Here is a 23,112-nt window from a genome sequence, read left to right on the forward strand (position 1 = left end):
CACGTGACAAGCACCTCACTCCAATACTCACCTTCCAAATGATCGGACTTTTTCGCGTGGCATGGAATGTCTGGCTTTTTCAACCGGGTTTGCGATATATCAGGACTGGACATTACGGTCGTGATGTACCTTTGTTCGCCGTCTGCGACCCACCGCGCCCAGTTTTTACGCACAACAATTACGATCGACCATGGCCCTTCCCATCTGGATAAATTGGACCATCCCCGCCGCGCTCCTCCCCCGGCCGGGCGGCTGGCCGGCGGACGCCGTGTCAGCGGCCGTACGGCGGCGCGGCCGCCGCTGCCGGAGACTGTACCGGTGCCGGCTGCCCGGCCGCCGCCGCCGCCGCCGCCGCCGGCCGGCCGACTCTGTGCTCCGCTCGCCGGCTGCTCGATACGGCCGTCGTCGGCCCGGCCGCGGCTGCTCGCTGTGTGCTCCTGTGTGCTCCGAGGGAACCCCTGCGTGGAGAGGGTGGCCTGACCGAATTTGATCATTGTTGGACAAGTGGGGAGACCACGCGGAAGACTTCACGGCTCTGCCGTGCATGGTGGTACGTTGTGCGGGTTGAATGTCTGCTCGGTTGGTAATGGCGATGAAATTGTTTTGGCAGAGATTTTGTTCTGATATTTTGCGAGGATGGTCATGCACATAGGCTCTTATGTTTTATGGCAGGGTTGTAAGTTGCATTGCCTAAATTCATGGTATCGGTTTCGGCGCTTTCATATTCTCTTTGTTCAGGGGGCAGCTGCGCGGCGTCTTTTTCTGTGTGCTGTGTGCATGTCCCGTGATATATATTTTTCTCTCAGGCGTGATTTTGTATTGCAATTAAAGTCCCGGCGGGTCACGTGTCCAGTGTTCCGAGAATAATATGCTCATGTCCGAGCTGTCGAAACACTCAGGAAGCTCGCACAAGCACCCTTGTTTCATGCGATGTGATGGAGCCCCGCCCACGACAACAATGGCACGTGACTTGACATTTCACGAATTCCTTCAGATCAGCTGATCGTTGAATGGGTCCATCAAGAAGAGCCTGGGTTTTTGCATGGCCATCGCGGTGGGGATGGCAGACGGGGGTTCGCGGCTCCTTCAGCCGACGACCGGCTTGGTGGGTTGTTAATTTTGCGATGTGCCGGCTTTTAAGATAGCGATTCCGATTTACAGGAAAGTATGCGTTGATGACGCGATCGCACTTGCTGTATTATGTCACCTATCCAAGAGCAAAAAGCTGCGGTCATCTTATTCCCGAGCAAAAAAATAGCCGAGTGCAGGAAATATTTTTTTTAAGCCACCTTCAAATGAGGCGTCTGTGTCAGTCCCCGTGTGACAAGAGGAGCAAATGCCGTGGTAGTAAACAAGCCTTGGGCGATAGCACGTGGTTGCTGGCCGCCGCCCGTGAGTCAGACCCCACACGCGCCGGCCGGATTACTCCCCACGTCATGCGCGTGCGGCGGGCGGCCGGGCACGCCGCACGGCCAGGGTCGATCTGCTCGCCGCGGGACGCTTTCGCGTGTCGTCTTGGCTTTGTCAAATGTCATGCTTCCTGGGGATGGTGGGGGCGGAAGAATTGGGAAGACGGTTGAGGTAGTTCCGTGATTGTGACGCGTCCCCCCCCCTCGTACACGCCTCAGGGCCAGGATCATCTCAGCACCGCCGCCAGCACCGCCGCCGTCCCGACGTGCGCTGCCGCCGCGGTGGGGACCGCCACTGGTGGTCCGGTCCGGTCCGGGTTGGCGCCGGCCAGGACGGGCTTCGGGCCGCGTCGTGCCACGCCCAGTCGCGGGTCTCTGTCCGCGGACAGCACTCAGCCGCCCAGCTGCGGCGCTCGCACTCGACATGAGCGGGCGCTCTCAGCGCGGGCGCGCGTGTGTGTGAGTGAGTGTGCTACTGTCCTCGCCGGCGGCTGGTTCGCAGCGCGCTGGCGTTGCCTGCCGGTGGGCGGTGCTGCCCACGGCGGCCGGAGCCGAGCCGGCAGCGGCTGACCGGTCGTCCCGTCTGTCTCTGCCGGCAGGAGCTGGGCGCCAGCGAGCCGGCGGCGCCGGCGACGGAGCGCGAGCCGGGCCCGCTGGCCGGCCGGCCGCCGCCGCCACCGCCGGTCCGACTCAGCGCCATGGCGCCCGCCGTAGGTGAGTTTCCGCCGTCGTGTCGGCGCCCGGGGCAGGCGGTGCTTGGTTGGCCGCCGGTCAGGGGACAGGGCCACGGTCACCTGCGGAGATAGGGCCGCGCCGCCACCTGTCGGCCACGCGCCGGCTGCGGCGACGGCGTGCTTTCGAGTGCAGTTTCAGTGCAGCCTGAGTGTGAGACAGAGGAGTACAGGCTGATTGTGAGACAGGAGTGCAGTCTGAGTGTGATACAGAGGAGCGCAGTTTGAGTTTGAAACAGAGGGGTGCAGTCTGATTGTGAGACAGAGCAGCGCAGTCTGAGTGTGAGACAAAGGAACGCAGTCTGAGTGTGAGACAGAGGAGTGCAGCCCGAGTGTGGGCCAGAGGCGAGTGCAATAGTTCGCACTTGTCACCTGCGTGAAATGGTTGGGTTACGCGGCAAGGCCAGCTTATTAGAACGAAGCAGCTAGCTATGCAAACCACACAGCAGCTTGTGTAGGCGCACATGCAGTATCCCAGCAACGCGTGCGAGGTGAGGACAGGGGCGTAAGGAGGCCATGTCCTGTCTCCTGCACGTTATCCGCGCGTCATAGCGAGGCTATTTTTATTCCCTATCGCGTTATCAATGTGCATGCACATCCACTGATGCCACCGTCACCGGAGGCACGTGCGCCTCGGCCCGGCAGCTCTGCCGGGCTGTGTTGTCAGCCAGATCTTGCCATCCGGGGTGGGCGCCGCGCCGCCTCGGTCCCAGCTGACCGGGTCGTCGGTGTGCCCATTACGCGGACCGTGGCGCCTCTGAATGGGCTCGATAATAGCCTGCTCCTCCCCCCCCCCTCCCCGCTCACGGTCACCCGGCGGCCGGCCGGCTACGTTTCCAGCTGGCTGCGGGGGAGGGGCAGGACAGCGTGTGAGGGGGGGGGGGGGTCGACGACGGCGAAGGCGGCACGTGTGATCTGTGGCCCTGACCGTGACGCGTGCCGGCTGTCTGGGCGCGTGCCAGACCGTTATCCGGCGGGGGCGAGGGCGGGCCGCCCGCCGCCCGCCGCCCGGCCACTCTTCGCCCTCTCCTGATGGATGACCGGGCGGCCAGCTGACGGCGCCGCCGCGCCGAAGCGTCCGCCGACTGACCGGAGATGGGAGGGGCGCGCCGAGGGAGGGCTTCCGGCAGTGGCTTGAGCGCGCTGGCCGGAAGCCGACGCTGTCGCGGCGATCCGCCCCGGCCGATGCGGCAGCGGCGCTTACGGCGCCGTCACGCAACACGTGGGCCGGGCTGAGCTCTCAGCGCGGGTGATGGGTTTAGCCGGCGTTCAGCGCGTTCAGCTGGGGTCAGCGAGTCAGTTCGGCGTATTGGCATGTGTTGGCACGAATCGGCGCTGACAACTGATCTCCTGTGTGGCGGCCGTAGTGGCTCGGTAGTACGGCGGAAAGTCGAGTGGTCGCCCCGGCCGGGAATCCCCGCTGTCCGGCAGGTGGACAGGAGACGGGCGCACGGGATGCCCGTCCCGGCAAGCTGGTGCGTCGGGATGGTATCACGTACTACGTACGTGGGTACTCTGTGTTGAGGCTCGTATCGTTGTGCTCTGGTGTATATCCGGGAGCCCGGTGTGCCCGTGGTGGAGTCGGTCAACCCCATTGTACCAAGTTTGGCCGCTGTGGCGGGCCTGTCCCTGACGCGAGGCGTGAGGCTCCGATCCCCGTGTCTGCCCGCGCCGCGGGCGCTCGGTCGGGCCCGGCCGCCACGTGTGCCTGCGCCGCCAGGGGTCTGGACCTGACCGTGGTGTTCGCAGGTCAACCGAGCCTGGGGTTGCCGCCGCGACCTCCGGCGCCGCAAGAGGCGGGCGGCCAGCGCCTGGCGCCACCGCCGCTGCCCTACCCGCCGCCCGGCGCTGCCAGCCTGGCCCACAAGCCCGGCTATCTTCCGCACCCCGGCTACCGGCCGGCGCCCGAGCAGCCTGGCTACCGGCCCAGCCCTGACCAGCCCGGCTACCGGTCGGCGCCCGAGCAGCCCGGCTTCCGACCGGGCCCCGACCAGACCGGCTACCGACCGGGCCCTGACCAGCCCGGCTACCGGCCCAGCCCCGACCAGCCGGGTTACCGGCCCAGCCCTGACCAGCCTGGCTACCGGCCCAGCCCCGACCAGCCCGGCTACCGGCCTGGTTCCGACCAGCCTGGCTACCGACCGGGCCCCGACCAGCCCGGTTACCGGCCCAGCCCTGACCAGCCTGGCTACCGGCCCAGCCCCGACCAGCCCGGCTACCGACCGGGCCCTGACCAGCCTGGCTACAGGCCCAGCCCTGACCAGCCCGGCTACCGGCCTGGTTCCGACCAGCCTGGCTTCCGACCGGGCCCTGAAGCCGGGTACCGGCCAGGTCCCGAGGCGGGCTACCGGGGCGCCCCGGAGCCGCCGCCGCCAAGCGGCGCCCCGCTGTCGTACGGCGGCCACGCCGGCACGTACGGCTCGCCGTACGGCCGGGCAGCGCCGGCGCCGGTGCCGCCGCCGCCCGGCCAGCACTACCCCTACCCCGGACACCAGGTGAGCCGACCGGGCTGGCCGGCAGCGGAGGTTCAGGGTCGGCAGACGGAGGGGATGCGGCCGAGGTCACGTTAGTCGTTTTGTCTGCGGGGTCTTCATCGGTCGTTCGGGATGTGTGTTGTGTGCTGTTGGCTCCGTTTTTGCCGCACCGGATGTCAACGATTCGGTTTTTGTCCCCTCAAAAAGAGGGCTGGCTTATGTTTGCGCATGGAGGTACCGATGTCGCCTCCCATGTTCGCAAAACATGGGACTGTTCGGCGGCGCGCTGTCAGCCTGTTGTCTGGGCCATGTCCGCCGCCTTATGTGTGTGTGTCAAGCGCCATCTGGCCGGCCCGCCTCCAGTCTGCACTCACATTCCTCGCCTTCTGCATCCTCCGTCTGTCTCTGCGGTCCGTTTCCATTCTGCTGTGTCTCCAGCGCCGCCTGCCTCCGCCGTGCCCGCTCTGTCTCGTGTCCCGCCGGCGCGCCGCCGCCTGACCCATGCTTCCCTCGGCAGCCGTGGCCGGGCGGGCCGGCGCCGCCGCCGACCGGCAAGCCAGCGCCGCCGGGCGCCGCGCCGCCGCGCTCGCCGCTCTCGCCGCTTTACCTGCGGCACCAGATGCAGCAGAAGCTGCAGTACGGGGCCGGCGCGCCGCCGCCGGCCATGCCGCCGCCGCCGCGGCCCGCCTCGCAGGGCAGCGACGCCTCGCAGCCGGGAGGCGGCGGCGAGCCGACGCTGGCCGCCGCGCCGGCGCTCATCGGTCCCGACGGCACCGCGCTCGACGACGGCTCGCAGCACAGCACGCTCTCCAACGCCAGCGCCAGTGAGTGGCCAGCGGTAGCGCGGCGAGGGCCGCCGCTGAACTGGCAGTCGGATGCCGTTCGCCGTGTTTATGCCCTCGAGGTGTCTTTCGAATTTGCCGCGTGATGACGGCTGCTCGGCTCTGTCTGGCAGCTTGTGCGCAAGCTGCCAGACAGAGGTGTGTGGCGCCACGCGCCCTGCTCAGTGCCGGCTCTGATGGTGCACCGCCCTGCGTTCACCCCCGCAGCCCCGGGTGTATCCGGGAGCTCGTGCGTCCGCAGACCCAATCGCCGTGCTGACCGTCCGGTGGGGACGTCACATGCGCTTGTGAATACTGCCGGCCGCCCTCTCTCTCTCTCTCTCCCTCTCTCTTAGCCTCAGCACAGCCTCCGGTGTATTCCTCAGTTAGGCCCAGTGAATGTAACGCGATGTTACTTGTTGCGCTAGCTGCCAGTGCACGTCGGATTTCGGCTGTAAACCGGGACAGGTACTGGCGTTAATATTGCTGTTTAATGATAGCACCCCCCGCAAAACCCTCTTACTGGCTATCTGATTTGATGACAGCATCGTTGCATACCTGAGCGTTTTGCACGAGCTGACATGGATTAGTGACTGTCTTGTTGGCCGTATCCGAAGGAGGCTTAACTCACGATGTCGCCCGAACAAATCCACCGGCCGCGTTCGTGTAGACTGCTCAGTCCCGAAAATAATACGGATCATCCAGTTCCAAGAAAGGCACCGGTGCGCGCCGGGCGTGTGGTGCTATGCATTCGACATCGGATAAAAATGCTGGTGACGACGTTGGTGAAATTTATGTTGCTGGTTGTGTTGACATGTTGATGTAAGTGTTGTCTGGTTGGTGGTGTTTTTGAGCATCGTGTTTGAGCTGTGCTGACCATGGCGCATAGCGTGCCTGCTGCAAAAGCCGCACGTGAGCCGCGGTCCACCCTGGCCCAGTTCTGAGACATTGTTCCACTTGTCGAGCCACCTAATACGCCTGCCGTTGGCCACCAGTTCTGGTCTCGATCACGTCAAACCCGCTCGCTGTGTGGTGGAGCTGCAGGTCCGCGGCTGATCCGACCCGCGTAGCGTGTACTCGCCGGCTGGGGTGCCGTGATAGCAGTCTGCCTTGTCCCATGTTGCGACTTGGCTTCGACCGGTCACGTGGCTGGGATCGGCCACCATCCTGTTGTGACTGAGCGCCGTTATGACCGAGCCACGCTCTTCGCGAGCTGTTCTCTGTGTTTCCTCATCTCCATCCACGATTAGATCTCCTATCGTGTAAAGTGTCTCGATCTGGTTTCTTCCTGCTTCCGTCGCTGTGCACAATTCACAGTGTGATTGTATCCTGCCTTGTCTCCGGTGCTGTCGGCATGTTTTGGACGTGGCCGTTCTCTCTTCCGTCAAACTCCGTTGTGGGCATGTCCCCATCTGACGTGACCCCGTCTCTGACGTAACCTCGCCCGGAGCAAAATGACCCCAGCAGTGTGCAGGCCCTTAAGCAGCGATAACTAGCCAACTGTCGTGAGCCGTGCTGACGTAACCTGTTATCTAACCTGGTCCGCTCTGATCCAGCGCCCCCGCTCTGACCTAGCCCGTGCTCCGACACAAGGTCCCCGCTCTGACTCAGCACCCCTGTTGTGTCCCTGCCCCCTGCTGTGACCCAGCTCCCCTGCCCTAACCCAACGCCCCTGCCGTGACCCAGCACCCGTGCTGTGACCAAGGCTCCGCTGTCGTGGGAGCGCCGTGCAGACGTGACACTCCCTGTGACGGCGTGCCTGTGTGCCCGGGCAGACTCTGAGGAGGCGTGCCGCTCGCCGAAGCCGCCGCGCCGCGACGGCCCGGGCAGCCAGCCGCCAACGCCGCTGTCGGGCCTGGCCTCGCCCGGCGGCCCGGCGCCCGGACTCGACGAGCCGGAGCCAAGCGGCGGCCTCGGCGGCCCCGGCGTCGCCTGGACGCGCTCGCCGGGCACGGTGAGGCGGCGCGGCTGCGCCAGCGGACAGCCACAGCGAGCCGAGGCCGCTCTGTAGTGCCGATCTCTGGTGCCGGTCTGATGGGGCCCACTTTGGTGGCGTTGCTTTTTCGTATTATTATTTTCTGGTCGGACGCAATATGACCAGAGCAGATGGCGCGCCCTAAAGCCTAAATCATCATCGTTTTCTTTTTGTTTTGTTTTTTATATTTTTTAGTGCGGCCGTCCGCGTGGCCCAGATGTGGTCGTGCAGATGTGACGGAACCGGCGGCGGGCGAAGGAGGGTTGGCGGGCCCGGCGCGCCGGCCTGGCCCGTCCCTCCCCTTCGGCTCTTCGCACGTGCCCGTCTGTTGTCAGGATAACAGTAGCATGCTCGTGTATGGCGGCGGAGCCAGGAATGCGGTGCGATCCTTTGCTGTGAGACTGCGCCGCCACCCACTAACGCTGCCGAGCTCGCCCGGTGCGCCGCGGTGTAGTGCCCCCACTAACGCCCCCTCTCCCCTCCCACCGTGAGCAGCAGACGTACAGCGAGCCGCCGGCCCGGGAGGCGTACCCGCCGTCAAAGGTCCACACCGGCGCTGTGTTACGGCGCCGCTGTGCTGTCGTGACCGGCTCCTCAGCGCGCCGTCCGGCGGCTGTGATTTTTCGCTTCCACAACCGCACTGTGACGCTTGCTAATCACGCTGTTGCTCGGCTGGGCTTCGGTGCTCCGTGGCGCTGATTGGCCGCTGATGTTGGGGCTGCAGCTGATCGGCGCTACGCTTGGCTTTCTGTTGTAGCACTTTGTGTGTGCCGTCTGTGGACCGTCGCAGCATCAGCTATACGTTACTGACACGGGCGTATTCATTTGCAATGCATTGGCCGCCTGGTAATGTTCCGTGTTGGGGCGCTCAGGCCGTCTAGTTGATATGTGGGTAAGCTTTGGGTCGCAGAAGCCGAGTCCAACTCGTTTCGGCGGATATTCCCCTCCGGGCGCAAATAATTAGCAGTTGACGCACCCTTAAAGCTCAACAACTAACTAACTAACTAGGATATTCAGGGTCCAACTGGGCTTCAAGGTGCTGCCCAACGCTACAGCAGCCTACCAAAACGCAACCAGTAGGCGTGCAGTATGTAAATATGAATGCATGCTGTCAGAATGCCGGCTCTCCGGTGGCCTCCGCACGCAAGTCGTTGGCGCTAATCCGTTGCCCTTTGACCCCGAACCCGGACATGTGACCTGCCGGACCCAGTCGTGAAGCCTTAGGCGCTTATATGCTGGTTTGCCCGCCCCGGGTTCGGTGCTTATTGACCGATTTTGAGTGAGTGGGGGGGGGGGGGGGAGGCAGGAGGGCGCGAACTCCAAGCCGGGGCTGTAATATCATGAACAAATATCACACCCCTATCACCCAAGTGGCCGAATATTGAAACACTGCGCTACAGTTAATATAAGCTTCATCTTGGTTATGAAACAAATTTAATATTGCAACTGCGGGGCCCTGATATGTCCCTTTGAGTCATCTGGGGTGTAGAATGTCGCTACGCATATTGGAAACAAGCCATTGTCAATGGTAGCTGGTGGGTTCTTCAAGCTTTGAAGCCGTATTCTCTGTTTCAAATTGCTCACGCCATGATAATTTCTTCGAATATGGTTTTTGGATGATGCGTGAATTGAGAAGATGATCCCCTGTGCAGTCCCAAAAATCAAAGTAAATTATCGAACACCACCTCGGTGCATACTGGTGGGGCTCCGTTCGGTGATGGCGGTGCTCTCTCCACGATTGGTGGCCTCATGTGCTTTTGTTTTTGTGCTTTGAAGAGCGCAGGTGCCACATCGATTTTGCATACTTGTAACTGGAGGCTGAACATTGGGGTGCGACGCTTGGGAACAGTGTACTGCAAGGCTTTTACGGGCGTATCGGTGGGTGGTCCCATTTAGCGGCATTGCTGCGGATGATAGTAAAGCCACTCGGGGGATGCTGCGGCGTCACCGCATTTTGGGACGGCTGACGGCGTGCCGTAGCTGGAAGTGGCACCTCGCGGCCTGGCAGTCAGGTTTCGCCGCCGCCAGGCTCCGGTACGGACGGCAACACCAAGCGCGGTCACCGCCCGTCGACCCGACTCCTCTGACGCGTAACGTGCATGCGCATCGCTTTACCTGTGTAGCTGTATCATCGTCCCGGCCTGTATGAGGATGGTGCTGTCGTTAGGGTTGGGCTGGAAGCGTAGTTACAGCGTTGATGATGGGGGAGGGTGGGGGTGTCCCGAGTGCACTCCCAGTATGTCATGAGCCGCCCGGTGCGACCTCACCGGATCCTGTCTTGCCAGCGGGCAGAATCAGCTTCCTCGAGACCTCTCGCTACCCAGATATTGGTACTTGCCTGCGATCATTCGCGACATCCGCTTTTCGGCTGCGGCACGGTATGTCGATCAGTTGTAAGAACAGTTTCGCCTCCCGGGCACGGCATGCCTTTCTTTAGACGACAATCATTCTGACCATCAAAACCGACCAATTTGAGGAAGCGCCATTAAAAATGGTGACTGTCGTAAGAAATAACAGCAGAGCTATGTTCTCCTAGCAATCACCCTGAGCGAGTGCATGGGTAAACGTCTGTAGGCCAGTCACGTGGCAGTCCCCCCCCCCCCCTCCGCTCCCCCCCCCCCCCCCGATCTCGACGGTGGCGCGGCGGCGGTCGTCGCGTTTGGCGAGACCGGACACCGTTGAGGGCCGCTCGCGCGCGTGCGGACGCTGTGCGGCCGGGCCGGGCCGGGCCGGCCGGCGCGTGTCGCGAACCGACGTCCCCCGCCGCTGTCGACAGAAGGCGGAGAGTCTCAGCCGGCTGTTCGAGATGGACGACGCGCCGGGCCGCCGGGAGTGGGTGGGCCGGCTGCTGGCCTTCATGGAGGAGCGCGGCTCGCCCATCCTGCAGTGCCCGACCGTCTCCAAGCAGCCGCTGGACCTCTTCAAGCTGTATCACTTCACCAAGGAGCGCGGCGGCTTCGTCGAGGTCAGTGGAGCGAGCAGCGGGCCCTGGTGGAAAGACCGTCTGCCGCACGTCGGGCCACCCCTGGACGCCTCCCTCTGATCGGACTCCGTGCATCCGCCACCGGCGTCATGTGTGTGCGGTGTGCCGCGGCCCCTTGCAGTGGTTGTCGTGCAGTGGCTCATTGCTGCAGTCGTCTTGCTGTCGTGATTGTGTGGCCTGAGACTAGTACGTTCAGCCGCTCCATTTTGGTGCTTCTCTCCTTCGTCACCATCAACAGGTGATGTTCGCTGTTGCCGCCATGCCGCAGTCGGTCGGTGTTTTTCATTGGGGAGGTGAGCAGGTGCCGCGATAGTCAGGTGGCGTCGAGCCCGTCAGACCGACGATCGAGCCGTCTCCCACCTGTGCTACCTCTCTCGCCGCGCCCGCGTCATAAAGCGCTTTACGGGAGGAGGCGGGGCAGGTGCCGATCGTTAGTACAAACTCGCCAAGTGACGCGGCAGGGATATACCCATACGGAAGGTAGGGTGCGGCTGGCGGCTGAGTGCCGCCCGCGTTTGTCTGGCAAACGGGACGGCGCGTGGGTATTGCGGGAGTCGGCGGACTGACTGCGGTGGAGAGAGCATGCCGTCAGAGAGGCTACGACTGGCTGCCATCTCGGTCGGATGGTGAGACTATCTTACCACCAGACAGGCTCCGACTGGCTGCCTGTCGGTCGGATGGTGAGACCATCATACCACCAGAAAGGCTCCGACTGGCTGCCTGTCGGTCGGAGGGTGAGACCGTCATACCGCCAGACAGGCTCCGACTGGCTGCCTGTCGGTCGGATGGTGAGACCATCATACCGCCAGACAGGCTCCGACTGGCTGCCTGTTGGTCGGATAGTGAGACCGTGCTGTCCAGCTGCCTTCTGCTGACATTGGCTGGTGGCGGCTGAGCTGTTGTGGCATGGGCCAGCTCACTGTCATCTGAATCGGTGATCACCCGGCCGGTCACTGGTTCTCCTCTGGTCCCGACCCTGTCCCCGAGACGGCCGCCTCCCGCGCCGTGCCTGGCCGCGGCTCGCGCGCCCCGGCGCCGCCCGATCGGCCGCGCGTGACGCGCCTCCGGCCGCCGCAGGTGACCACCAGCAAGACCTGGAAGGATGTGGCGACCGTGATGGGCATCGGCGGCTCGTCCAGCGGCGCCTACACGCTGCGGAAGCACTACATGAAGAACCTGCTGGCGTTCGAGTGCCACTTCGACCGCGGCGGCCAGGATCCGGCCCCGATCGTGGCCAAGTTCGAGACCAAGAGCAGCAAGAAGAAGCGCTCCTCCTCGCCCGGTGCGTGCGCGCGTGGCATGTGGTGTTACGTGCTCGGCGTGTGTCGTCCTGTCGCTTGTTTTGTCCTGGTGTTATGTTTCTCCCTGTGGCGTGCTGCCCGTTTTATTGTGTTGCAGGTATTGTTGCCCGCTGTTCAGTGTTGTAAGGACTACGTGACTGATTGACGGATGTGGCGGGGTGGGGCTGGTGTTTGCAGCTCGTCTGGGTGCCAGAGGTTGGACAGTGGGCGCCATGGTGGTGATTGGGAGCTACTGGCCATCCAATGAGACCGTAATATGGCGGCTATCGGTCCGAGCCGTCTTCATCGACACGATTTATCTCTGTTGTTGGAGCCGGGCCTCCTCTTCCGGAAAGAGGCGCGTTGTATGATTTCGCTATGCTTGCTTACCGCCAGTAGCGGCACGGGGAAAGGCGGTTTCAAACACCAGTCACCTCTTCATCAAAGAGTGTGGTGTTGATGGCTGCTGAGGGCTCGGGCCGTCAGGGGTATGACTGCATTGCCGGCCGGCCCCCAGCCGGCGTGGCGAGCCGTCGGTGACCGTTGTCCCGGCGTCGGCAGGTCCGCCGGAGGGCTTCTCCAACTCAGGCTCGCTGGACGGCTTCCCCGGCGGCTACCCGCCCGGCTACCCGCGGCCCGAGTACAACGGCACCGGACCGGCCATGTCGCCGCAGGGTGAGCGCAGAGAGAGACCGGCAGGGGTGGCGCCGCGTGCTCGCGACGCGACAGCTGCCGCCGCGCCACCGCCAGGCGTGCCGGACTGCCGCCGGCGGCGGCCCTCAGCCGCATGAGACTGGGGCGACGCCGGCCGGAGTGGAGGGTGTCCCGCCGCTGAGCTGTTTGGCGGTGTTGAGAGGTGGGAGGGTGACGGGACTCCGGTCCGGCGCTGGGGGTGGGAGGGGAGCGGCTCGCGGTGATCGGGTGGTGCTGAGCGGTGTCCCGCCGCTGGGCTGTTTGGCGGTGTTGGGAGGTGGGAGGGTGACGGGACTCCGGTCCGGCGCTGGAGGTGGGAGGGGCAGCGGCTCGCGGTGATGGGGTGGTGCTGAGCGGTGTCCCGCCGCCGCGGTCTGCAGAGCCCGCCCCGGCCGGCTGCTCCGGCTTTTCAGTCCTTGCCTTTATCGGAACGGAACGTTGATGACGTCGTCCCTGCGGCGTGTTCATGAAAGTGCCGCACTCGTGAAGTGCTGATCGGTCCGACGGGCTGTTGGGCTGTGCCCACAGAATAGTGATCACCACAGTGGATAACGTACGACCATGCGTGTGAAGCGCCCTCAAGCGCCCAAATCATGGCCCCGCCAGCGATGACTGCCGGCCACGTGACCCCGCGTGTGCCCTGCTGCAGGCTACCCGGGCCACGGCTACCCGGGCCAGGCGGCGTCCCAGCCGGGCTACGGACACTACCCGGGCGGCCAGGCGCGGCCCGGCCCGCCCGGACAGGAGTACCCGCCCCAGCAGCAGCAGCAGTATATGCAGCCATACCCCAACCGGTAGGCCGCTCGGAGGGGTGCCGTGACGCTGCCACGTGAGGTTCGATGTCCCGCCGGCGTGGAGGCGAGGGTGGCGGTTCAGTTGGTAGGGGCGCGGGGGTTGTAGCGACTGAGAGTGACTGAGGGTGCGGCTTCCTGGGAGTTTCGTCGCGATGAATGTATGTACACACCGTGGTCCCTTTTCGGTGTGGTTCGATCGCGTTGCGACAGTGCGATCCCGGTTTGCGGCCGCGTCCCGCGTCGCGTCGCCCTCCGTGCGGGCCTCCAGCTGCCGGCCGTTCAGCTGAGCGTGCCCTGTGCCCGGCAGGTACGGCGGCGCTGTGTCGGCACCGGCCGGGCAGCCGCCGGGCGCCGAGTACCGCTACCCGGGCCCGCCGCCGGGCCCGACCACGTACGGCGCGGCGGCGCGGCCGCTGTACGGCGCCGGGCCGCCGGCGCCGCAGCGCACGCCGCCGCCGACCGGCGCTGCCGCCGCTGCCGCCGCCGCCGCCAGCCCGGCAGGCACGCCGCCGCCGCCGCCCGTCTACAGCAGCGCCGGCGAGCCGTACCCGCCGGCTTCGGCCACCGACGCGTCCTATACGGCCGTGAGTGGAGGGGCGACGGGGCAGGTCGGCCACCTGGAGTGCTGTGTTCGTGGTGTTCGCATCCTTGACGCGTGTGCATATAAGCTTCGTACGCTTTTTGTTGCCCTGCCTGCGCTGAAGCGTGTACATAGCACGTGACCGCTTTGCGTTTGCTTGGTTTGGCTCGTCTCGGGTCGCTGGCCGTTGTCTGTGGCATTGGTCGGTCACCGCGGCTGAGTCCTCGGGCGCCCGAGTCCGGCGAGCGCCGCGCCGGGCGCCGTGGATGCTCCGTAGTCAGCGGTTGTCGTGTGCATTCCTGTAGATGCCGCCCGGCGCCGGCTTCAGCTCGCAGCTGGCGCGGCAGCTGTCGGCGCCGTCCGGCGCGCCTCGCGCCTCCACCACAGTACGTACGGCCTGTGCCGGCCGCTTCCGCAGGGCGTCCAGACTCGCGCCCGCCTTCCCGCTCTCTCTCTCTCCTCTCTCTCTCTCTCTGTCGATGCCTCGCCTCGCTTGTCGCCTCCGGCGCGTTTGATTTCCGTTGATATGTGTTGCTTGGTGTTGTGTGCCTGGACGCCGCCCGTGTCGCTTCGGCCGCGCGCCGCGCCGGCTCACGCCGCTGCCGGCCGGCCGTGTGTTCTAGATGAGCCCGTCGAAGGCGGCGGCGCCCACCCTCTCGCGCCAGCTGGCGGCGCCGCCGGCCGTCGTGTCGCCGGCCGCGCAGCAGCTCAGTCTGGCGCGCCACGGCGCAGTGAGTACGGGGTCGGGCCGCACCGGACGCGCGCTGGTGCGGCGATGGTGCGGGAGATCGGGGACCCCTGCCATGCAGCGACCGAGGTGGACGCTGCCGCAGATGGAGCAGACGCGGGAGGGAATGGGCGCTATAACGAGCAGCTGTCTCCGAGCCGTGCAGGAGTGTTATGTTCGCTGGGGGGGTTGGGGCGAGTTGTCACGCCTCACTGGCGTCTCGCATGTCTTTCGACTCGCTATCCCACATCGCTGCCGACCTGCGCTCGCGCCCGCCGGCGACGTCCAGCCAGCGCCGGCCGCGCTCGTGACCGACCGCTCCGTCCCCCGCAGCCGTACAACCACAGCGCGGCGCCCTCGGCGGCCGCGGCCAGCATGGCGGCGCCGTACCGTGCCGCCGCGCCGCCCGGGGCGGTGGGGCCGCGCCGGCCGCCGCCACCGGCCGGCGCGCTCTCCTACTCCCAGCCGCAGCAGCAGCAGCAGGCGTACGGTACGTGGCCTAGTGATGCTGGTGGACCGGCGTCCGGCATAGGCGCTGGGGTGGCAGCGATTGGGACGACGTGGGGACGCGCGCAACGAACCACTCGAACGGCCGGATTGTGTTGAAAAGAGCGGAATAATAGTTTGCGTGCTAGGTAGGCATCCTTCTCGTGTTCTTCCCACCGGTGGGTAGTATAAAAGTGATTGCTATTCTAGCGGTTTTTCTAACCACGCAATAGTACAACCGGTGAGTCAATGAACTTCCTAACGACGCGTGTTCACGAATGTGTCCGACATGCATGTCAAGCGACGCCGCAGGACCCATGCCGTGACTGTGGAGCGGCGGCCGTGACCGGTGCCGCGGTCTGAGCACGTGTTGTGCCTCCGCCGGCAGGCTGGCGGGGCGGCACGTACACCCAGCACCAGGCGGGCGGCCAGTGGTCGCAGCGGTACCCCGGCCCCGCGCCGGCCCAGTGGAGCGGCGCGCAGGGCGGCGCCGCCGGCCCGCGGCCCGCCGGACGGCCAGACCGGCCCGGACAGCCGGCCAAGGTGAGCCTCGCGGGCTGTCTCCGGCGCTATCCGGGCTCGCAACCGTGGGCCGGGCCAGGCCTGTGGCGGGACGACAGGCTGTTCGGCGCCGGCTGCGCTGGTCCGCGCTCCGCCGCCGGTGGCTGGACATTCGTCGTGTCATGTGCGCGTCTCGGACCATCTGTTTTCGGAGCTTGAGATCAGTGCTACGTCAGGCATCCACGTCGGTCGCCCGTGCTCGTATGCTCGCTGATGCGCTCACTCCGCTCCGTGCTCACTGTACCGTCTGCAGGTTGCCTGACATGCTTCTCCGCCCGTTCGCCGCCCCCTGTCCGCCGGCTGACGCGGCGCCGCTCTGTTGCAGTCGGTGACGGCCGCCTACCTGCGCCCCGCCTTCCCACCCGACAGCGTGGAGGCCACGCTGCCGGTGCTGGCGCGGCGGCGGCGCGGCACGCGAGCCGACGTGGGCGCGCTGGACGGCTGGCGGCTGGTGCTGGCGCTGCGCTCGGGCCAGCTGGCCGAGAGCCGCTGGGCGCTGGACGTGCTTCAGATCCTCAGCTTCGACGACACGTCGGTGTCGTGGCTGGGCCTGGCGCACATGCCCGGCCTGCTGGACGCGCTGCTGCACCACTTCCGGCAGGCGCTGGCGGCCGTGTTCGCGCGCCGCGCCGCCGGCGAGTGGTTCGAGGACGGCGCGCCGCCCGCCGAGCCGGAGCCCGACCTGGGCGCCTGCCGGCCGGCCGACCCGGCCGAGCGGCAGCCGCTGCTCTCGGGCGTCGACTACAGCCGCGTGACGCGCCACGGCCGGCCGGTGGAGATCGCCGAGCGTGGCGACGCCATTCTGGTGGTGGACCGGCGCAAGGCGTGGGAGGCGCACGCGCCCGGCGCCGACGACGCCTGGGACCACGTGCTGACGCACGTCAAGGTCGAGTCGGGTCGCGTGCCGCACCAGCGGCGGCTCCCGGACGGCCGCGGCGCTGGTGACGGTGGTGGCGGTGGTGACGGCGGCGGTGGTGGTGCAGGGAGTGCGGTGGTGAAGGCAGAGCCGGCTGACGCTCAGATGGACTCCGAGACGGAGAGGGCGGCGACCGACGCCGCCAATGACCGGCTGGCCGGCTTCGACGACCCGGGCTTCTTCCTGGCGCGGCTGCGCCGGGCCGCCGCCGTGACTATCCCCGAAGCGAACGGCGGCGAGGCGGGCGTCGACGGCGCGGCGGCGCCGAAGTCGGAGCCGGCGATCAAGTGCGAGCCGTCGCCGGAGGCGGCGCTGGCGGGCGTGAAGCGCGAGCGCTCCCGCTCGCCGGCGCCGCCGCCGCTGGTGAACGGCACCGCGTCGCCGGACGGGTCGCCGGCGCGGCCGCGGCTCGAGATTCGTGACCCGGCCGGCACGCTGAAGCGGCGCCGGCCGGACGAGGAGGACGAGTGCCAGCAGCGCGACGAGGCGAGCCTGTTCCTGACGTCCGAGACGCAGGAGGGCATGGCGGCGCGCTGCCTGGCCGTCGCCACCGTGCTGCGCAACCTCTCGTTCGTGCCGGGCAACGAGGCGGAGCTGGCGGCCGAGCCGGTGCTGTCGCTGCTGGGCGACCTGCTGCAGCTGCACCACCGGCACCCGGCGCGCGCCGCCGCGCACACCAACTACGATCGTGACGAGGACGCTGACCAGCGCGAGCTGTGCCCGGCGCTGGGCGGCGACGCCTGGTGGGCCGACCACCTGCCGGCGCTGCACGAGAGCGCGCTCGTCACGCTGGCCAACATCGGCGGCCAGCTGCGGCTGGGCGCTCTGGACGAGCCGGTGGTGCGGCCACTGCTGGACGGCCTGCTCCACTGGCTCCAGTGTCCGGCCTCTTACGCGGCCGACCCCCTGCCCACCGGCGCCTCGGCCGTGTCGGCGCAGCGGCTGGCGCTCGAGGCGCTGTGCCGGATCTGCGTGCACGCGGAGAACGTCGACCTGCTGCTGGCGACGCCACCCAGCTGGCGGCTGGAGCGCGTGTGCCAGCTGGCGGCGCGCTGGGTCGGCCGCGCCGACGACCAGGTGCGCCGCGAGATGGCGCTGACGCTGCTGCACGCGCTGGCGGCGGTCGACGAGCGCGTGGCGTGCCTGCTGACGGCGCAGCCCGACTTCGTGCCGACGCTCGTGCGGTTCGTGGAGGCGGCCGAGGCGAGTGCGCTGGGCGTGGCCAGCGCGCAGGGCGTGAACGCGCTGCGTGACAACCCCGACCTGATGGGCACGAGCCTGGACCTGCTGGGCCGCGCCGCCGGCCTGCTGCTCAGCCTGGCGCGTCTGCCCGAGAGCCGGCCGGCGCTCGTGCGCTGCGAGCACCGTCTGCTGGCGCTGGTCACCTCGCAGATCCTGGACCAGCGCGTAGCGGCGGCGCTGGCGCAGGTGCTGTACGGCGTGACGTGGCCGGAGGCGGCCGAGTCGTAGCGTCCGGCCGCCGCCGCCGCTGCCGCTGCGAAGGCTGCTCGCCGCTGTGATCAGGGTGCACGGACGCCATTGTTCATCGCACACCGGCTGTTGTATTCATATTGTACATGTCCAAAGCGCTCTGGGTTGTCAGCTGTCGAATTCCTGAATAAATGTTCATCTGTTGATAGCAGGCGGGCTGTTGCTGCCGTCGGAAGCTGGTCCGGTCGTGGCGAGCTGCGGAGGAGGTCCCCTGGGTGGCCGTCGCGCTAATGAACGCCCAGTTACCTGACGACATCAATTACATGTGACGTCAAGCATACCTACCTTCACAGTTACCGTCATGAGCTCGTCTGGGGTCAGGCTGCGCGTTTTATACCAGGGTTCGCTACGAACCGGACGGCGTGGCGACGGATGTGGAGCGTTATTCCTGCCAGGCGTCACCGTGCATGTAACAAAACCACGGCGGCGCTGGTCGGCCACAGTATTGATCAAACGCACAGACCGGCGGCGTCTGCCATTGCGTCGGGACCGATGAAGGGGCCAGGCGTGCCCCCTCAGTGGCGATCACCTGTCGGGAGGCCGCAGTTCGCCGCGTCCAATCTAGCCCGACGTGATTCCTGGTTCCGTGCCGCTTAAGATGGCGCGTCGTGTAAAGGACGTATTTATCTTTAGGAAGTGAGCGGAACGCTGCCGCCGTGGTCCTCATTACCTTTCACACAATTTTTCACGCCGCTGTTGTGATAGTCAGCTACCACTGAACCACAATCTATAGATCTGAAGAGCTTCATCATGACCACAGCTGAACGACACGAAAGGTAAGCAAAGTCATGGCTTGATCCCCAGAGGGTCAAGCGGCTTGCTCTTCGGACGGCGCGGACGTTCTAAAGCGCCGATGTCTTCGCGGAATGTCCAAGCTAACTCGTGGAGCGGCGAGGCTGGTACGAATACAAAACCCAGCCACCGTTGCATGAAAACACCAGCCTACTGGTTAAGCGTTGCACGTACTTAGAAATGGCTTCTGCTCCGGCCGCACTCATGCTGTATGCAGCGGCGACATGTATGACACCGGTCACGGGTTCTCAGCAGCGACGAAGGGGACGCCTCTTCCCCTGCTGCTGTGCTGCTCAGCGCAGCCCAGCTGAACACACTCCGACGCCTCTTCGCCAGCGACGAACCCAGCGCCGGTATCAGGTCAGGGCGCGGTCCGCGAGCTGCGCCAGGGAACGCACATCAAATCGTCAAAAGTCGTTAGAAAGATGGGGCGAGGGGGGGGGGGCTGGAGAGCTGTACAGCTTCCCTCAAGACGTGGTTCGGGTTCGGGGTCTCAAGATTCTCAAAAGTACCACGGGATGTTTGAGAGATCACCCAATGGAGGGCATCAACAGACGCCTGAGGTTGGCGGAACCCTGCGGACAGCTGTGGAGCCCGTGATACTGGGCCTCAGAATAGTACGAATGTCTCCCCAAATGGTCACGGCTAAATGACCGCTGGCGGAAGAATCTGCCGTTCGAAAGCTGAAACAGCATAGTTTGGTAAGTAGTCAGCAAGAAGCTGACGGGTGGCTTAGCTACCAGGCGCTCCCGTGGAGGACCAGTGCTGACTCTGGCCATGCCGTTCGTTATGTTAGCCATTCAGTGAACCACAACTGTCCACGTCTGTTTCGCAGTGATTCCTCAGAGTCCACCACGGCTCAGGCGGTCACGATGCCACCAGGCAACCGCCGCAGAGGGCCGAGAGCGTCTTTCACCGGCCGAAGCACGCGCTGTGGATCATTTTCTGACCAGCAGCTGGTGCCGCCAGCTATCTTAGGAACCAGAATTTCTGTGTCGCGCTGTACGTCAGAGGGAGATGACCTGGAGGTCGGGCTGGTTACGGACGGTGAAGTAAGCAACGATGCAGTGGCGGAATGTTCCAGCAGCCGTCCCTCCAGCAGATCATCTCATCGTCCTCAGGCCATGGGCTTCAGCACAGACAACCGTTCTACCAGTCGCCGCTCCAGTAGAGCCTCGACGGTGCTGCCCATGGCCGGACTCAGAACGGAGGCCCAGTCTACCGGTCAGCGGTACCGGGGATCCGCCTCGCACCTAGAGACTGGGAGGCTCGACCCAGACAGCCCTCCGTCGCCGCTCGCCGGCTCCCGGCAGCCCAGCGGAGCATCAGACTGCGTCCCGCGGGCTGAAGCGACCAGCTCCGACGGCCCAGCGTCGCTGCTCTCCCACAGGCGCCGCACGAGCAGGGCGGCGAGGCTGGGCGCCCGCGCACGAGAGGGCAGCTCTGCTCGGCCGCCGCCGTCGGCCTGCTCCCCCGTCCGGCATGTATACACCTCCCGAGGCCTCTCACAGCCGTCCAACACCACGGAGAGCTCACAGCTGACCAGAGCCGTGGCCAGGGAAGAGTTCGCCGCCTACGTTCTCGCCTACCTGCCGGATCTGCTGCAGCCTCAGCTGTTCGACCGGATCGATGTCAGAGGGCAAGGTTTTATAACATGGATGGACGTGCTTGACCACTTCTTGCTTCACATGAAGCCGGAGTCACAGGAGCTGGAGCGGCCTTTCAAAGACGATGTTGTAGCCACTGTCTTAAAGGAAAATCATGTAAGTATTCAAAAGAGCAATGCAACTCAGCGGAGATCAGTTTATGCTGCTGAATATTACGGGTTAGATCGTCACCAATGCCTTCTTAGGCGAAGGAGGTGATCAGTGTTTCTCTGTTCAGCCTTCTTTCATTTACACCGATCAGACCAGAAAACTTGCCATGCATAACATCCTTATGCACAACTACTCTTTTATCTTCTACAAGGAACAAATCAGCCTACCAAAGCACCACAATTTTTCACCTATGACTTTCGCGTAGCTCTACCTCTCCAAACTTCCTCGTGACTCTTTCTTCTCCGGCCCGCAGCGGTCCACGACCGTGAAGCTGCTCGTGGTGACAGAGCCGGTGCACACGTACCTGTCCGTCTCCGTCGGCGGCACCGTCTCGATGTACGACGCCAGCCTGCGCTACCAGCGGGGCTACCAGCTGCCGCTGGGCGACATCAGGGGTCGGTCCAGAGGTGGGTGAGCGGGTAGGTCCCGCTCCAAGCGTGAATATAAGCTGTGAGGATGGGGACCGCCCCTGAAGATGAGCGGCGCCGAAAAGGCGGGATGTTGAAGGCGGAGACTAGCCTAGGCGTGGGTGTGAGGACGTTTACCGCCTCAGATCTCTTCCCTCGGCCCCAGCGCTATGCCGATCGAGTTTGGATGGCCTCATCACACCCACGACAGTTTCTTCTCACGTACAGAGACAGAGACGTCAGTGGGTACTCCGACCTGCCGCACCGGCCACCACAGGCTCTCCTCTCCGACGTGCCTCACCGGCCACCACAGGCCCTCCTCTCCGACGTGCCTCACCGGCCACCACAGACCCTCCTTTCCGACGTGCCTCACCGGCCACCACAGGCCCTCCTCTCCGACCTGCCACACCGGCCACCACAGATCCTCCTCTCCGACCTGCCACACCGGCCACCACAGACCCTCCTCTCCGACCTGCCGCACCGGCCACCACAGGCCCTCCTCTCCGACCTGCCTCACCGGCCACCACAGGCCCTCCTCTCCGACCTGCCGCACCGGCCACCACAGGCCCTCCTCTCCGACCTGCCTCACCGGCCACCACAGACCCTCCTCTCCGACCTGCCACACCGGCCACCACAGACCCTCCTTTCCGACGTGCCTCACCGGCCACCACAGGCCCTCCTCTCCGACCTGCCACACCGGCCACCACAGATCCTCCTCTCCAACCTGCCGCACCGGCCACCACAGGCCCTCCTCTCCGACCTGCCGCACCGGCCACCACAGGCTCTCCTCTCCGACCTGCCTCACCGGCCACCACAGGCCCTCCTCTCCGACCTGCCGCACCGGCCACCACCGGCGCTCCTCTCCGACCTGCCTCACCGGCCACCACCGGCGCTCACTCTTCAGCAGCCTGCTGACCCCCTGGTCATCGGGTCGGTCGGTCGCGCGTGCCCGCCTGCCTTGACCACATCGGCTGCCAGCAGGCTCGTCTCCTCGCGTGCGCGTCAACGATGCCGTTCACCAGTCCAACTCGATGCACTTCGTATACGCCACGTCGGATCGAGCCCTGCATTTCTACGACGCCTCGGCCACGGTGCATCTGCCCGAGTATCAGGTGGGCACAGAGTTCTGACCGTCATGTCCCTGGTCTTTGAGGCGGGGCGGGGAGTGGTGTTGAAGGGGCTTTGGTGTGGCGCAAAGACGCTCCCTGTCGAACTAGCTTTTAGATATGTCAGGGTGTACTGGAATGGGTAACTACCTGACACTTGGTAAACTCCATGCTCCGTTTGCAACTGGAGATTTTCCCTTTACCTGTTCCCATGTCAGTGTAGAATATTCGCTTAACCTACTTGGCATCAGCCGACCTAATGATGAAACTGCAACTAAACGATCACCCTCAGCCGAGTTTGACCTCATTCAAATGTCAGCTACTACTCACCGCCGTTGTCCAATGTTACATTCACCCGAATGCATGTCTCCCGCGAATCCCGTTCTGGGTTCTTGCTAGGTAGGCTCACATTCTAACTATTTGAAAACGGATAGCTGAAAAAGTGTTTGGATGATTTCAGTAAACAAACAGACATGCCACGACTCGGCAACCAACAAGTTTTGAGTCTAAGGACATAATATTTAGCGTACGTTTTACGGATATATTCGTATTCGACGTTTCCATGTTTCAATATGTAACAGCTCGAAATGCGCAGGAACGACGCCAGTAAACAAAATGGCATGCGATATTTCGGTGCCCAAAAAGTTTTGATTCCATGGCCGAAAATTTTTAGCGTTCATTTAATCGATATTTCTTAACTGACGTGCCTCTATTTCAATGTGAAGCTGAAACAAAACAAAGACAAAGCGTGTGAATTAGGAACTACGCGGCTTACGTTTACCGTCCACGGATAGCAAATATATTGAGGGTCAGAGCAATATATTTTCTTGAAAAATAGGTAAGCACGACGTCACTCCAATCAGGGGCGGATCCAGAGGAGGGGACACGGGGTCATGTCCCCCCACCCCGCTCCCACCTGGGCCCCGACGGAGCCCATTGGCTCCAAGGGAGGCCCATAGCTGGCCGAACAGACGCAGTTTTTTTTTACACAGAACGCAATAATATCGGGCGCCTTTGGGCTTCCATGCGACCAATAGCAGTTGCCAGCGAAAGTGAAGGGCACACGAGC

General features: G+C 64.5%; 2 protein-coding genes across 2 annotated transcripts; both read left to right on the forward strand.

Annotated features, from left to right (window-relative positions):
• The first annotated feature begins 2,107 nt into the window (after positions 1-2,107).
• Positions 2,108-5,112, forward strand: LOC119102664 (basic proline-rich protein). Its single transcript, XM_037226124.1, has 5 exons — positions 2,108-2,123; positions 3,572-3,642; positions 4,009-4,471; positions 4,580-4,635; positions 5,053-5,112. Exons 1-5 carry the CDS (start codon positions 2,108-2,110, stop codon positions 5,110-5,112), a joined length of 666 nt encoding a protein of 221 aa, XP_037082019.1.
• A 2,645-nt stretch (positions 5,113-7,757) lies between these two features.
• LOC119102665 (trithorax group protein osa) lies at positions 7,758-18,060 on the forward strand. Its single transcript, XM_037226125.1, has 10 exons — positions 7,758-7,790; positions 7,903-7,953; positions 10,187-10,375; positions 11,471-11,675; positions 12,235-12,348; positions 13,016-13,160; positions 13,468-13,541; positions 15,342-15,373; positions 15,840-16,751; positions 16,806-18,060. Exons 1-10 carry the CDS (start codon positions 7,758-7,760, stop codon positions 17,898-17,900), a joined length of 2,850 nt encoding a protein of 949 aa, XP_037082020.1. The 3' UTR covers positions 17,901-18,060.
• The last annotated feature ends 5,052 nt before the right edge of the window (positions 18,061-23,112 follow it).

This window comes from Pollicipes pollicipes, unplaced genomic scaffold (genome assembly GCF_011947565.3).
Source record: "Pollicipes pollicipes isolate AB1234 unplaced genomic scaffold, Ppol_2.1 Scaffold_5724;HRSCAF=6776_pilon_pilon_pilon, whole genome shotgun sequence".
In the NCBI taxonomy this organism is placed as follows: Eukaryota; Metazoa; Arthropoda; class Thecostraca; order Pollicipedomorpha; family Pollicipedidae; genus Pollicipes; species Pollicipes pollicipes.

Bases quoted from the DNA above. Each gene is read 5' to 3' on its own strand.
- LOC119102664 (XM_037226124.1), top strand. The intron at 3,643-4,008 runs GTACGTGGGTAC...CTGGCCCACAAG, and splicing joins GGGATGGTATCACGTACTAC to CCCGGCTATCTTCCGCACCC. The intron at 4,636-5,052 runs GTGAGCCGACCG...CTGTGTCTCCAG, and splicing joins ACCCCTACCCCGGACACCAG to CGCCGCCTGCCTCCGCCGTG.
- LOC119102665 (XM_037226125.1), top strand. From the start codon at position 7,758: ATGCTCGTGTATGGCGGCGGAGCCAGGAATGCG. The intron at 7,954-10,186 runs GTCCACACCGGC...CGCTGTCGACAG, and splicing joins AGGCGTACCCGCCGTCAAAG to AAGGCGGAGAGTCTCAGCCG. The intron at 13,542-15,341 runs GCCCGACCACGT...CTCCGCCGGCAG, and splicing joins CTACCCGGGCCCGCCGCCGG to GCTGGCGGGGCGGCACGTAC.